General features: G+C 44.0%; 1 protein-coding gene across 4 annotated transcripts in view; it reads right to left on the bottom strand.

Moving 5' to 3' along the window:
• lrp2a (low density lipoprotein receptor-related protein 2a) overlaps positions 1-15,187 on the bottom strand; it is a 43,886-nt gene that overhangs the window by 21,766 nt on the left and 6,933 nt on the right. For 2 of the 4 annotated variants that reach the window (XM_047600700.1, XM_047600698.1), the window contains exons 8-39: positions 14,772-14,915; positions 14,559-14,678; positions 14,050-14,178; positions 13,421-13,590; positions 12,183-12,406; positions 11,499-11,705; positions 11,178-11,380; positions 10,862-11,002; positions 10,537-10,740; positions 9,744-9,936; positions 9,077-9,202; positions 8,772-8,902; positions 8,431-8,568; positions 8,060-8,341; positions 7,697-7,936; positions 7,321-7,440; positions 6,740-6,856; positions 6,256-6,636; positions 5,903-5,917; positions 5,361-5,609; positions 4,566-4,777; positions 4,267-4,451; positions 3,945-4,173; positions 3,653-3,830; positions 3,368-3,496; positions 2,421-2,587; positions 2,172-2,315; positions 1,975-2,084; positions 1,383-1,560; positions 1,040-1,253; positions 690-929; positions 273-461 (exon numbers count right to left, since the gene is read on the bottom strand). In XM_047600700.1, the coding sequence (XP_047456656.1) occupies positions 273-461; positions 690-929; positions 1,040-1,253; positions 1,383-1,560; positions 1,975-2,084; positions 2,172-2,315; positions 2,421-2,587; positions 3,368-3,496; positions 3,653-3,830; positions 3,945-4,173; positions 4,267-4,451; positions 4,566-4,777; positions 5,361-5,609; positions 5,903-5,917; positions 6,256-6,636; positions 6,740-6,856; positions 7,321-7,440; positions 7,697-7,936; positions 8,060-8,341; positions 8,431-8,568; positions 8,772-8,902; positions 9,077-9,202; positions 9,744-9,936; positions 10,537-10,740; positions 10,862-11,002; positions 11,178-11,380; positions 11,499-11,705; positions 12,183-12,406; positions 13,421-13,590; positions 14,050-14,178; positions 14,559-14,678; positions 14,772-14,915 (5,709 nt within the window). The remainder of the gene's footprint in view (positions 1-272; positions 462-689; positions 930-1,039; positions 1,254-1,382; positions 1,561-1,974; positions 2,085-2,171; positions 2,316-2,420; positions 2,588-3,367; positions 3,497-3,652; positions 3,831-3,944; positions 4,174-4,266; positions 4,452-4,565; positions 4,778-5,360; positions 5,610-5,902; positions 5,918-6,255; positions 6,637-6,739; positions 6,857-7,320; positions 7,441-7,696; positions 7,937-8,059; positions 8,342-8,430; positions 8,569-8,771; positions 8,903-9,076; positions 9,203-9,743; positions 9,937-10,536; positions 10,741-10,861; positions 11,003-11,177; positions 11,381-11,498; positions 11,706-12,182; positions 12,407-13,420; positions 13,591-14,049; positions 14,179-14,558; positions 14,679-14,771; positions 14,916-15,187) is intronic. The other 2 variants (XM_047600699.1, XM_047600702.1) reach the window with 1 other exon arrangement.

Genomic DNA, 15,187 nt, shown 5'->3' on the forward strand with positions numbered 1-15,187 from the left:
TCAGGATTATACTCAAAATTAATGGGAAGGTAGTCTTTGATTGTTATTGGAGAAGCTGTATCGATTTCAAAACTAACAACCTCATGATAAGTAAGTGACTGCCATCTTAAAGTGATGAGCAAGTATTGCGCGTGAATAATATAAAAAACAAAGCTAAATATAAAAACATGAATGAATACATGGCATAAGTGGGAATCAAAACTAGAGTGAGTTCAGTTGGCTATAGACCTAATTGCACATTATTTAACAAAACATAGAAAACAGCAGTATACCTGCAGCCCAGTCTACAGCAATGCCTCGAATCCCATTGCGTCCTATTCCAGATGTTACTATGCTTCGTAATCCTGAGCCATCTGGCTTGATCCGTCTGACCCCGTTCTGTGTTGCCACAGTGCTGCTGAAGTCACACCAGTAGATGAAACCAGAAGCCATGTGCACATCAATGTGCAAAGCATTACGGCCTGCAAGAGGATGACCCAGTAATTAGAAGCCATTAGTGTGACATCAAACACACCGATCATGTCATAAACATCTGTCGTTTTATTTCTCAGATAGAGATCTCTCGAAATATTGAGGTTATTATTGAGGCTAAATTTAGCTTTTTGACAAGAATTAATACAAATTTCAGGAACGGTTTCCATGAATGTATTATATGCTGCTGCATAGTAAATAACATAGGAGTTACTGACCTCTTCCAGCCACAGGCACCATGGCCTCAGAGTGGTCTGACCCTTCCAGACTGAAGCCTTTAATGGCAGATAAAGTGGAGATGACGACGTAGGACTGGTAGGGAGCGCAGGTCCTGTTGTCAGCATTAAGTTTAAAACCCGTGGCACAAGCACATGTAAACAGACCCTGCGGCCGAGGGAGACAGAGCTGCTCACACGCTCCTGCATTGTTGGTGCAGCCATTCGATGTACCTGCAGATGCTGAGTATGTAGAACCAATATAGTGTGACCAACACAATGAGGCCAAAAATGACACAACAGTCTATGTCTAGGTCTATGCCATTTTGATGATGTGTATTTGTGCAACTCACTCTCTCGAAAATGAATTTTCAAAACTCTGAGTCCAGACACATTGTCTCTCAACACCACCCTGTTGGCACCCGTGGACTTGTCCACCCGCTCTATGACCTCAAAGTCGCGGTCCGTGAAGTAGAGGTGGTTCTGATAGACAGCCACACCCCAGGGGTGAGACAAGCCCGTCACTATGGTGATGCGGTTACTTCCATCTGGGTCGCCGCGCTCAATCTGTGGCAATTTAACACCGGAAAAGAAGTCAACAGAAGTGTTTGTATTTTAAATAATTATCAGCATTAAAATGAAGGTGCAACCTTCTTTTCAGAAACTTCACAGAAAGCTATGAAAGTAAAGACCCACCACGCCAGTGCTTGTAACAGCCCAGTACAGCTTGTTGTCTTGGATATCCACAGTGAGGAATTCAATGTGATCAAGGTTGTTGGTGAACAGGGTGACAGGGTTTAATCCATCCATGTCTGCAGATGCCACCTTGGCAGGGATGCCGCTCTCTGTTCCTTGGTCTGTCCAGTATAGTTTGCTTAAGAACAGGTAAGACTGCAGGTCAGTGTTTGTGTTTCAGACCTTGATACATATGGTTGTAATTTTTCAGTGATCATATATGTTGCAGTCAACTAACAGAGATATTGGAAGAAAAATGTACAGTAATAACAACACAGGACCTCTAGTTACACATAGTCTTTACTGCCAGTAGACAATATTCTAAATATGTAGCTTTCCAAGTCACAGACCATGTCAATGCCAGCATCTGGGTTGCAATGTTTTAATATTAGAGCACATTGTACATTGCAGGGGTTTTGAAGTGCAATGTGTTATTCAGTAACAATGGTGGAGATCTCTCTTGAGGCAAAGCAGATTGCCATGGGTAGGCTATTAGAGCTCAGTAAGTGTTGGACTAAATGGTCGTGCCAGGACTGTGTTAAATGGGGCTTACCCACGTGCAGGGTCCACTGCAATGCCAACAGGACTGCCAGCGCCAGTTGGAGAGCCGTTATTTGTGATTAGAGTTTTCCGGTACTGTACCTCCCCTCTCAACTTTAAAACCTGTGTTTAAAATAAAACACAAACACATGCAGTGATGGTACCACATAAATGCACTATTTGCACACATAATTACACAGTTTGTCTCACCTCAATAGACTGTGTAGCTGGATTGGTGTAGTACAGGTTCTCTGTTATCCAGTCTAAGGCTAGGCCAACAGGGGAGCCAAGAATGGCAGCAGGGGCAAACTCTGTCCTGTTGGTCCCATCCGACTTCACCCTGTGGATTTCACCCTAGTGGACAAAGGACAAGGATTTTAAGTTCCTCGTTTACTACAGCATGTTGGTAAAACAGAAAAAGAACTAGCAGGATGAATACTGTTCTGTGCAGTCACTTACCGGGTGTTCCACCCAATAGATGGTATGTTCATTGTCATCAAAGTCAACATCATAGCCATTTTGAAGCCCAGCAACAGGAACCATAGCATCATTACTCTTGTCATCTGGATTCAAGGAAATGCCATAGATGATGCTGTCCCTCACAATCACCAGGAAAGGATCCTCGACTAAAAGTAAAACAGAAAATACAAGTGCATTTAGAGCAGGGCAGAAAACATTTTATCCTACAAAAAAAAGAGAGTTAAATCGTTAAATCCATTTATGAGTTCTGAAACAGAGCTAATAGGATATACTGCCTGGATGTGTACTCAGTCAACAGCAATAAAAAAAACTAACAATTGTTTGTGTATTAGGGATCCCAAGCTAAAAGGCCTTTATCTATAAAGATGATTGACTGGTGAAAGGTGGCTCCATAATCTGATTTGCTTTGTCATCACAGATTAGAATCAATGAAAGGTTGTCAGGCATTTTCATTCTTGGATAATCAGTGGCCTCAGGGGGGGAAGACTGCGTCTGCTTGGTTTGAATGGGCTGAAACCTGAGATGAGTTAAGCTGCTGACCTAAGGCAGACTCCTTGGACTTCGAATTAAAGGTCCCTTGTCTCCTTAAGACCTTGAAAGACACGCTTATATGATTCTTAATATTTATGACTGGAACAGCATCGCAAGAGAGGCCAAATGGAAGACTGTTGACAAGTACCTGGATCGATCTTTAATACAGGGTTTAGTATTAGTAATTTCTCTTCTTACCGACATCAAGATAGCTGCACGCAAAGCATGCAAGAATGATAATCTCTGCTATAAGAGTTTTCCTATTTTACAACTATTACCACGGCTAAGATGAGAACCTTACTGAGAACACGCAACTTATCAGCTACATCTGGCCTGACTTCCTTTTTCATCTAACTGAGTGACGAGTGTTTTCCTCCATTTGGCAGGATGCATACCTCTGGTGCAGGTGATTTGGTCTGCTGCCAGTGTCCAGCCTGAGGGGCATGCACACGAGTAATACCTTGGTCCCACAGCAGAAAGTAGGCAGATGTGAGTGCAGGGGCTCCTCAGGCAGTGATTTTCTCCTACAAATTGTGATACCACACACAGACAAATGCACATCCACAAAGAGTCAGTAGAGGGAACTAAATGGTTTGATCAGTCTTAAATGTCCGAAACTGCAAAACCAATTCACAAGGCCAACATAATGATTTTTTTGTCCGGGTGCTCTATATATTTACCTGCTGGCTGCCTGGTTGAGTGCACTGCCACCAGACCCATGGGCTGAGGGAGGTTGAACAGCATCACTGTCTGGTTCTCCCCATGCCACTTATGAGCTCGCATCACACGGTTGATGTATCTGTCGGTCCAATAGACAAAATCCTCAAAAATGGTAATTGCGTGGGGATGTTGCAGTACCTTTTCACAGAGAGTAGCAAAAGAAAAAAGTGTGTCTTACACAAGCTATTCAAAATGGAATTGAGATAAAGAAAGAAATCTAAACACAATTTTGTATCAGAAGCACACACTCACCAGGTCGCTGGCTAGAACTTGTTTCCTGTTGTTTCCATTATAATCGCAGTAGTCAATGAAATCCAAATAGGCATCAGCAAAGTACAACAAATTGTTTGGGTAGTCAATGGTTAGGCCATTGGGCCAGTATAGTTTGCTGCTTATGATAACAGTCCTCAGTTTCCCATCCATGCTTGCCTTCTCGATGCGGGGGTTCCTCCCCCAGTCAGTCCAGAACATCAGATGAGCGCTACAAAACAAATGGTCATTTAACACCAGCTATTTTCACGAGGAAAAGAAGTGAGAAAATACCTGACGTGAAATTGCACACAAACAATCTGACCTGTCTCTTGGGTCGAGCACTAGGCCTCGGGGGTTGGTGACATTTTCGCTAACTAATACAGTCCGATGAGTCCCGTCCAGTTTAGACACTTCAATAGTCTCCAGGACATAGTCAGTCCAGTACAAGTTCCTGCCCACCCAGTCCACAGCAAGGCTCTCTGTCACAGTAACTCCACTGTCGAATATCTGTCCACAAGAGTTAAATATGTTTACTGGTGAAAATGACTAAAAGTTTTAATGAAATATGTGCACAGTGTCAAAAAAAAACAAAAAAAAAAAACAAACTCAAACCACACTCACCACAGTTCTATCGCTGCCGTTCTTGTGAGAACTCCAGATTCTGTCCTGGCTTGTATCGGACCAGAACACCCGGTCGGTGACGGAGTCAAAGTCTAGGGCCACGATGTTGCGTCCATCTCGAATCACTGACCGGACCACGTTAGGCTGAGTGGTTATGTCGTCTTGCACAATCTGATTTCGACTGGCCACTAGCAGGAACGCCTGACGAGAATCTGCAAACAGACATCAAGGCTCTGTTACCTATTTTTCATGTCCATTATCATGCTAATAACAGCACTTATCAGTGTATGATGTTGACCAAAAACTGTACAACAAGGCTGTTAAAAAAGACCCTACTCAAATTGCAATCCTTTGGGAATGCGCTTTTGTCCAAATAATGTCCTATTGTATTGCAAAGGCTCTCAGCGGGTTATCTGTGTGGAAGAGGAGCTCATGTCAGGCACGCTCCCCATAAATAGCCCTTTGTTGGTGATCATGTCCTAATTACACCAGTGATGGCCAGTGAGTGACACATATGTTATTTGTCTTATCTTATGAAATCAGAGCAGCAAAGAAAGTCAGGGGAGAAGAAAGACAGTGTGTCAGTAGGGTCTGGTCTGGGGCCAGGCTCCCCTTTATCAAGACTCCTTCCCAACAGCCAGCGCAGAGGAGAGAACATGCTGAAACCCAAATTAATGTAGGACAGATACTAAAATAATTAAAGTAATTGCTGGATTATGGCAGGATTGTTATTTAAAACTTGCAGGGGAGAAATGTGTTCCACGCTGAGAAGATTTAAGCCTTATCCCTCCTCACCTGAGGCCTTGCAAGTGCGCTGGTCTGCTTCAAGAGTGTAACCTTCCTGGCAGTGGCACCGGAAAGAGCCTCTCTCATTAAAGCAGTGCTGGCTACACAGTCCAGGGGGATTACATTCGTCCATATCCTCGCAGGTTTTGGAGTCATTGCTCAGTCGATAGCCCACAGGGCACGTACACTGGGCCCCAAACGGCCCTTGGATACAACCGTGGGTGCAGCCAGCATTGTTGTCAGAGCAGCTCTCCTGATCTGAGTAGAAAGGAAGACAAGGACAATTTAGCACTGAAAATTTCCAATAAGTCATTAATAGACACACTGAACTCTAATAACAATTAACATGAAAGCACCAGCTACTTTCATTAAGTGACCTTTGAACTGCAACTCTGAGCCCAAGCTACCGTTTTTTAACGCTTATTTATGATACACGATTGATCAAAATCTATGACTATTAAAATAAATAATGAAGGAATTGTATCTGTTGATACAAAACAAATCAAAACTACTTGAAGCATTTCTACCAATGATTAAAACTTTGTTCCTACCTGGCAAAGGCTCGTCTGAAAGTTGTGAGAAAGGCAAGAAGGGAAAATCACAGATCATTTTCAGGTTAATACAGACAATACAAAAATCACACACATGCTTGATTTTAACACAAGAATCCAAAGACAAACAGGTGACATTCAACACAAACTTTCTGTAACATGAAGCTCCTCGTGTTCAGAAAACAAGAACCGGAAAAATGCTCAATTAATCAAAAATCAGTCGAGAGATTGATCCTGTTTGTCGTGATGTGATGACGTGAAAACGCTTTTGAAGAGGCCAGACCTCGAAATAACAACAATCCCGACAGACAGAGAATGTGTTCTAGGCAGAAGACAGCAGAGAACGGACTTACTGCAGAGCGGAGACTCGTCAGCGCCGTTGGGGCAGTCAGGAGTGTTGTCGCACACCGTGGTGAGGTTGATGCAAACACTGTGTCCGGGGCACTGCCACTGCCAACTCGGACATCGGAAAGGTGGCGTGGGACAGTCTCTTTCGTCGCTCATGTCCCTGCAGTCGTTGTCCCCGTCACAAATCCAGCTGCGTAGCACACAATTCCCGTTATCACAGCGGAAGAGTGTGGAGGGGCAGGTGCGAGGTGGGCAGGCGTGGTGTTCGTCGCTGCCGTCCTCGCAGTCTGGGTGACCATCGCACTCCCATGTGGACGGGACGCAGCTTCCGTCCGACTGGCACTGAAACTCGCTCTCGTGGTGGCACATCCCTGGAGGCCTGGTAGCTGAGAAACACCACAAATAGAATATTAGCAAAGCCGCAAAAAACATTACAACTCAAACACATCAGGAACCTGGTACGCTAAAATTTATAACCTAAATACTTACGACAGTTTTGCTCGTCTGAGCGATCGCTGCAGTCGAACACTCCGTCACATCGGTAGTAGGAGTTGATGCACTGGTGACCGCTGGAGCACTTGAACTCATTCAAGGTGCAGTTGTAGACTGAAAAATCCGGTTGAGGATGTTAATACTTACATTCAATATTCCTGCAGCTGTGTGTATTCGGTGAACTCGGTTGTTGTGCAACACAAGTAATGAGATCAATAAACTAAGAGGATTAGCAAATGCTTGTAGAATTTTACAGGGCTCTGAAGTAACCTCTACAAATTGTTCAGGACGTTTAGCTGGTAAAAATAAAGTGCTGCTGAACACATGAATGAACTGTTTATTCGGAAACTGGTGCTCAAGTGATTAGTGATTGATTAGTTTACACACCGAAAGACTGGGCTGCAGCAAGTCATAGAGATAAAACTTGATTCTTAGTGATATAATAAGTAACTGGTGTTGTCAGTTTTCCAAATGCACGCAAAATCAACGGTTGTAAGGAAAATACCAATATATGAGCCGAAAATGAGACCAGCAACCACACAGTATGTGCATCTAGGGTAATTTGAAAAGCTACTCACTGCATCCCTGCTCGTCTGCCCCGTCCACACAGTCCCTGTCCCCATCGCAAACATAGTTGGGGTCTATGCAGCGGTGGTCTGGACACTGAAACTGTCCTGGATGGCACGTACCTGCCAGATCTGAAGAACAGAAATTTTAAGACAATAATATGAGACTGCATGCTAATAATACTGTAGTGTAAGTCTAAAACATACTTCTATAATAATCAAATAAATGACACAGCTGGCAGCACATTCAATGTTGTCAAAAGGCATAAATAGTTCAGTAACTTTTAAGTCAGAACCTGACACCCTGAGCAGGTTTTGGCTGTTGTCATAAAGAAAAACATAAATGTGCACCACATACATATATATATACGTCTATAAAGATACTCACGGCAGTCAGCTTCATCTGAACTGTCTCCACAGTCATTATCGGTGTCACAGCGCCAGGTCTGTGGGATGCAGTGGTGGTTGGCACAGGTGAAGTGATTGGCCGGGCATGTTCCAGGCACCTTCGTAGGGCAATTGATCTCATCACTGTTATCGAAACAGTCATTGTGCCCGTCACAGCGCCACCCCACAGGCACACAGCGCTGATTGGCACAGGTGAATGCAGAGGAGGAACAAGTGGTGTCTGAAAAAAGAAAGATGATCTTGATTTGTATACTGTACCATGTTAACAAGAGGTGAATGAAAAAAAAAAAAAACTGTTCGACTCTGCTCAGTATAATGAACCGAATTTACAAAAGACCATTACTGTTAATTCCACAGTCGGCTTCGTCACTGTTGTCATGGCAGTCGTCAACACCGTCGCATCTGTAGCTGTTTGGGACACATTTGCCGTTGCCACAGGAGAAGGAGTTGGCTCCACACTGCAGTGTGGGGGGCTCGCTGGAAGGGTCGTCCACGCATGTCTGGTGGTTGGGCGACAGCTTCATGCCGTACGGGCAGCCACACACTCTCTGGGAGTCTGGGGCCGGGAAGCAGAAGTGGCTGCAGTCTCCGTTGGGGTTTGTCTGCCTGTTGCAGAGGTTGGAACCTGAAAAGGGGAACGGAGGTTAATTACCAGGAATGTGACTGACAAGTGTGAGATGCGGCTACGCGTGAGCGGTGAATGCAGCTACGGACCCGTCTGAGAGTTGGAGTTGAAGGACTTGACGTGCATGATGTGGCTGATTCCTCTTCTGATAATGACCATCTCCCCGCCGTCAGTCTTGCGCACACGTACAATACCACCCAGGCGCCAGTCAGTGAAAAATGCATAGCCTTCATGTGAGGGGAGCAACAGAGTCTGAGTTATTTTATCTTTCATCGCCTGCCAATAACACTAATTACTCTTTTGACATGATCATCATTAAACACAAAACCAACAAACCAGTCGTTTGAACTCCTGCTTTATTTAGGTCATGTATACAGTGTGGTCCTGTACTGGGTATAAAATATAGGCAACTTATTGCTGGTGGCCTTACCTTCAAAAATGGTGAGGCCAAATGGATGAGAGATCTGAGCTATACGGTCCAAAGAAAGCCTGTTTTGTCCGTCGAAATTGCTGTGCTCAATTTTGTCAAAGAAGGCATCCACCCAATACAGACGCATGGAGCTGTGTGGAGATGAAACCAGGGAAACGTCAAGTTAAAATAATCAATCACATAAACAGCATGAAGGGAATGATAAAAAAAAAAGTTTCATGTTATAATTAATAAATATAATAGTAGGTAACAAGGACATGATAGTATATTGTGTGTTGCATATGGGTGAAGGAAGTTGGTCTCACCTCCAGTCGATAGCTAGGCCGTTTGGCCAGCCAAGGGTAGTGTTTACAATAGACAGGGCATGTGACCCATCACCCCAAGCCCTCATAATCTTTGCTGGCCGGTACCAGTCAGTCCAAAAAATATACCTGGTGAAGCAAATTACACAACAAGGATCAACATTCTGTTTATTTCAGAAATGTTGCTACTTGAACGCTGTTAAACATCTACCTATGTGATGTATTTATTTAGGTTTTATTTGGGGTGCCTCCACAATATAGAGCTCTTCTGTTTAAGCCAACTTCTTAGCGTTCACTACAATACTGCCCTTCACACCGAGCTAATCTCAGCTGTTGGAAACAGAGGCCTTATGACTTTCAGGCTATTGGAAATAACAACTTGTTCTAAATAAGAATTCCTTTTATCAGGTGGGAGCTTAATTCGTGGACAATTTATGAATGGGCTTGGGTCTGTTAAGGTGTGTAACTGGACACGTATTATTGGAGATAATACGTCTTGCAGAGATTTTTTTTTTCCTTTAAAGCAAGAAAGTGACCCATGTATTGTGAGTGTCATTCTGAAACATTACTTAGATAACTTTCTTGAACGTGTAAGGAAAATGCCGCTGTTTGCTCTAAGAAACAATCTGGACAAAAATGCGAATAATTCTCTGGTCTTATACTGATTTACCCAATTAGAGGATGTACAACAATGGCCCTTGGGTTGTTCAGGTTACGTATGATGGCCCTCCTGGACTTATCAGCTATCTTCATGACAGATATGCTCCTGTATCGTGGGTCAGTCCAGTAGAGGTTTTTTGAAATCCAGTCATAAGCCAGGTCCTCCACTCCGTCCACCCTATTGGCCGCCAGCACCTCCCTGCCTGTGCAGATCAAAGCAGCCAGAGCACCGTTTAACACACAGATGAAAGAGGAACTCATTTGAATAAATACGCTGTCAGCTTGCATTTTCCTCTTGCGGGCCGGACAGAAACAACTAGAGCAACTGCAAAAACAACGCCACAGATCAGAGCAGCAACAAAAAAAAAGTTTCTTTTTTTGTGTATGTGGAGTGTGAGTGCTTGTGAATGATCACATAGTAGCTACTTCCACAGATTAGGTAATTATTTAGAAACTGAATACTTGGTGGGAACACTCTTAATTACTCCTATTCATTTTCAGGTCCAAGTTGATTATATGACCTATTCTGCACTATCCATACTCCTGTCCACTCCCTCCCCCATAGTACCAGCCGGCTCTATCAGCCACTCCCTTAACTCCCTGTATAAGCCTGGCTGAATCACATGGTAGAGCTCTCTGCTAGGGAGCTAATTATCCATGGATGCAAACACAGAAAAAACACTGAAAATATACTATACGAATTAGCTGCTGATCAACACAAGGCTTTTACATTACTATGCTGTTCTCAAGCTATGACTGTGTAGTTCAAACAATTCGGCTGGAATAGCAGGAAAGATGCTCACCAGTCCCGTCCACTTTCTGTTTATAGATAATGTCTTTGGCTGTGTCTGAGAAGAAGATAGCATCATCCTCAGCACTAAAATCCACTCCAACAAAGTAGGAGGGTGATCCAGTGACAGGCAGGATGATGTCCTCCTGAGTGGAGAGGTTAAAGGGGATCCCTCTCACCGCCAGCTGGCTGGAGAACAGCAGAAACTGCCTCACAGCTGTAGGTAAGACATCAGATGACCAGATGTTACAAAACAGGGGTTACACCTTCACACGTACGGGTAAATGTCCGGTGAACCGTGAAAAAAAAAATCAATCCACTTGAAAATGTTCTCTTACCCAAACAGCGTTTGCCATCCGCATGTAGGTCATAGCCCATGCGACATTTGCAGCGGTAGCCCAGGCCTGCATTATCACTCCTGTGACTTAAAACACAAATCTGCTCACACCCCCCTCTGTCTGTGCTGCAAGGGTTTGGCACTAGAGAAAAGAAAGCCAGAAAACAACTTAGATGAGTTCAATCTTAATCTTTAGAAACACTGGTATTCACAAGGCAACTATCAGGGTTTCATTCACTGTAACATGAATTCAAAGGACTGTGACCTCCATCAGGAGCACTCATAAGAAGAAACATTTATCTTATTGATGATCTTACCATGTGGCTGTTTCAGCTGATGCATCACAGCTACTCCATGAGGACTCTGACTTGTACTGTAAACCACCTGGGGGTTGGTGTCAGTGAATTTGTTGGCTTTCATCACGGCCATCTTGGTCCAGTCCGTGAAGTAGACGGTATGCTCAAACAGACTGATGCCAAACGGGTGTGGGACAACCGCACCTCCGTGGACCACTGTTTTTCTGTGTGGAAAAAATTTTGATTTATTGGAATACAATCGGATGCATCACACAGAAATCCTGGCGGTTAGTGTAGTTTTTAGATTTTCTCTTTTGGAGGAATCAAACTTGAAATATTTACCTATGCAGACCATCATATGTTGCCGTTTCTATGTAGTCATAGCGACTGTCAACCCAGTAGACGCGCTGGGCCTCTATGTCCAGGGTGATGCCAGCTGGCCACCCAAGTTTACTCCCGATAATCCCATAGCGGTTGGTACCGTCCATGAAGGCCCGCTCCAGGCCTGGCTGTCCGTTCAGAGCCTCCCAATCTGAGAAGAACATGTACCTGTGAAAGGAGCAGAATTTATTAATCTGACAGTTTATGCTGAGGTGGGGTCATTATTTTACCACTACTACTGTACTCTATATAGAGTTGGGAACGCAGAATAATACTACATGTGTACTCCAACCCAAACCCAGAGGGAAAAAGGAGGCTTTCCCTTTTTTTTTAATTAAGTCTACCATCTACAGCGTGACATTATGTCTCCAAGTGGGTGGCTGTGCACCCCACCAATGAGCTGTACATTAATTTAAGATAAGCAATTTCTATGTAGCCACCTGGCTCTCCTCCCCCCTTGAACTATACTATTGGATTACAATGAGGGTCATCACTTACATTGCTCCTCACTAATCCATCCAGGGCAATCTGCTAATCTCACACACACCCCCATTATTCCATCCCAATGGAGCACGACAGATACTGAATGTGGGGATTGGGAATGGGTGGATAAATGAACGCATGCAAACTGGGAGATGTCCTTACCCGACAGTGGGGTCCACCGCCAGTCCTCTAGGGTTTCCGAGGTTTTCGGTGATGAGTGTGACCCGGTTATTTCCATCAAAGTCGACCATGTCAATCCTGTTGACGCTGGCCTCCACCACATACAGTTTATTGTTCACCCAATCCACAGCTAAATTCTCAGGGTAGTCAACCGATACATTTAAAACCACCTGCATGTTGGAACCGTCCGTATGCACAGAAAACACCTGTACACAAAAGATGTCATTGTTGTCAGGAAGTTAGCCTTTAGGTAGTCCACAGAAATAGAGGGTACATTATGTATGTTGAACTGTAGCTTGAACATAGTACACAATACACAATACAATACTGATACTGCTTTGAGATGAAAAAAAAAAGAATTTAAAGGTAGTCAAAGCTGTAAAACCAAGAATTCAGATGATGCAAAGAAGTTTGTTTAGTTTTTCTATTCTTTTACATTTCTGTGAAGCCTTTCCGGAGTTTTTGTGAACTCTACTGACACTACGATGGCACCAGCTTCTCAGAGTGGAAGCCTTGGCACCGTGCAGCTGGTTAGGGGGGTACTGCTCTTAGCAGCTCTCGTGTCTTTTGAAACAAGATCCAGCCGTCTAAGGAGCAGGATTTTCAACTGACCTGTTTCAAGAGAAACTGAACACGTAGAAATAGCCCGGTAGTTTAACCTTTCTGGTTGCATTCACATGCCCTGTTTGCGCTCTCCCTACTTTTAATCTGACTTGCTGCCATGGAGGTGGCTAATACACCCAGATACCCAGTCAGGGATACACCCTAGCTTTTCAGGCAGTTTAAACCAAGGAGAAGACCGGTGATAAGATGAACAAAGGTTTTTTAGCTGGCCAAAGAATGCACATAAATGGACAGAGCCACTGAAAAGAAATACAGCATGATTAGTTCGAACAAGATCAAGTTACAAAAATTGCACCCTGGTATGTGGACATCATACCAGCCTATCAGACAGGTTTCAAGATTAGGCCATTTGGATTCCATTACATATCTACTTCCCTTTCATTATGACCCAGCTGCAATGGGGCCAATAGCTATCCCCCTATTATAGTATCAACATTGCTGATATTGTAAAGGATAACTAAAAGAATTTGGTCTGAGCGAGTTCCAGTCTAACTAAAGCAACTACACAAACAAAAAGCTGGTCTAACCCCCATAAAACTATATTCTGACATGAGACCGTTTTGAAGGATGAACGTGGAAAATCAATGTAAAAATACCTTATTCTGAACGGTATCAGTCCAGAAGATCATATTTAAGTTATAGTGGTAGTCCACTCCCACTACGATGCCTCTGCTCTGTGAATTAACCAAAGTGCGCAGACCGTTGCCATGGATGTCTCCGATAAGCAGGTCTCTGCCATTAGAAAATATCAAGGAAGGAACTCCCGCTGCAAAGGAAAATCATACGGAATATTACAAAACACAGCAGAGACGAAGAGTTTTTCAGGTTAGAACCACAGCTGCATAATCTGTTCGGACATATGACTTAATGATAAATGGACATTTAAAGAATGTAAAGTGTAACTCAGTTCCCTGACTCAAACTAATGAAGGTAGAGTACTCTCAAGTTACAATCAATACACTCTTCTCGCTAAAGCTAAAGGCAGAGGGGTCAGCCTCTCAGTCAACACCCTTTCTGTGTTCCACAAAGGCAAGTGACTTACTAAAACAACATTTAGTACGCAACAATGCACCAGAAAGAAACGCAGTCACTCCGGTCAGAGGTTGCCAAAAGGGAGAGGGGTCTATGCTAATGGTGGTCATTTGGATGGATCGTTTGCACATTCAAAATCTGAGCAAATTGTATGAAAGACGAGAGGTCCAAAGAGAGAGGACGTGAGACTCACTTGAGGCGTCAGCTCTACAGTATCTGTGCTGCTCCAGGACGTAGCCTTCCCGGCAGCTGCAGCGGTGGGATCCTATGCGGTCCTCACACAGCTGGTCACACACGCCCCACATGGAGCAGTCATCAAAATCTTCAGCAAGATGGAATTAAAATCACAGCAGATTGAGGATTAAACACGGAGTGCTTTGTTTCAGTACACAAACACACAGATACACAAAGAGCAGATTTGAAGACTGGTATGAACCTAATCTGCTTATTATGCTTTGGTCGGCACCAAAATATGGATTCAATTCATATAAGTGGTAACATGTACAAAGGCATGATCTTATTTGTGTAAAACTGCTTCCGTGTCCAATAGTTGAAGGCCTCAGCTGCCAACAGAATATGCAGATGCCCATCAATGCAACCACTTATTATTTTATCTGTTTTTTTTTACATGAAAATTCAAATTCAAAATCTATCCTTGTGATTGTCGAGAACAACAAAAATCTGCGTTAGAGGTAAACATACCTATACACGAGCGACTGTCGTTGCTGTTGACAACGTATCCCAAAGGACAAGAGCACGTTCCTCCATCGGGGGAAGCATGACACTGATGTTCACAGCTCAGAGAGACACACTTCCAGATACCTGACCGACAGAGAAACCAGTCCGGTGATGAGTATGCCTGTTAGTCCTAATGTGTACTTAACAGGCGACAGCACAAGCCGTGTTGGTACTAACTGCAGTTGCGCCCAGCGGTGGTGTTCGTTTCATCCTCTCCGTCAGGACAGTGAAACCTCCCATCGCACAGCTGATCCATAGGAATACACAGGCCGGACGACGGACAGGGCCATTCTCCTGGGTAACACTCCCGTGGTACGTTCTCTGCGGACAAAAGTAAATCATCAGCTTTGATGTACATATTCAGCGTGTGTGGACGGATTTTAAGAAGACTGCGACTAGGATATTGTCAAGGTAATGGCTGTCACTTTAAATTGATTCAGGGGAGCATTGAGGGGGTCCACATGGGGGCTCCGAGGGCTTCTACAGCCCATCCTCGAAAAACACACACTCTTCACAGCCATGTGGAATTCTAAAGCCCTTTAGGGGGCTGTGCAGTATTGTGCTACAAAGAGGCATTTGAGTAACACTTAAAG

This window comes from Mugil cephalus, chromosome 12, assembly GCF_022458985.1.
Source record: "Mugil cephalus isolate CIBA_MC_2020 chromosome 12, CIBA_Mcephalus_1.1, whole genome shotgun sequence".
In the NCBI taxonomy this organism is placed as follows: Eukaryota; Metazoa; Chordata; class Actinopteri; order Mugiliformes; family Mugilidae; genus Mugil; species Mugil cephalus.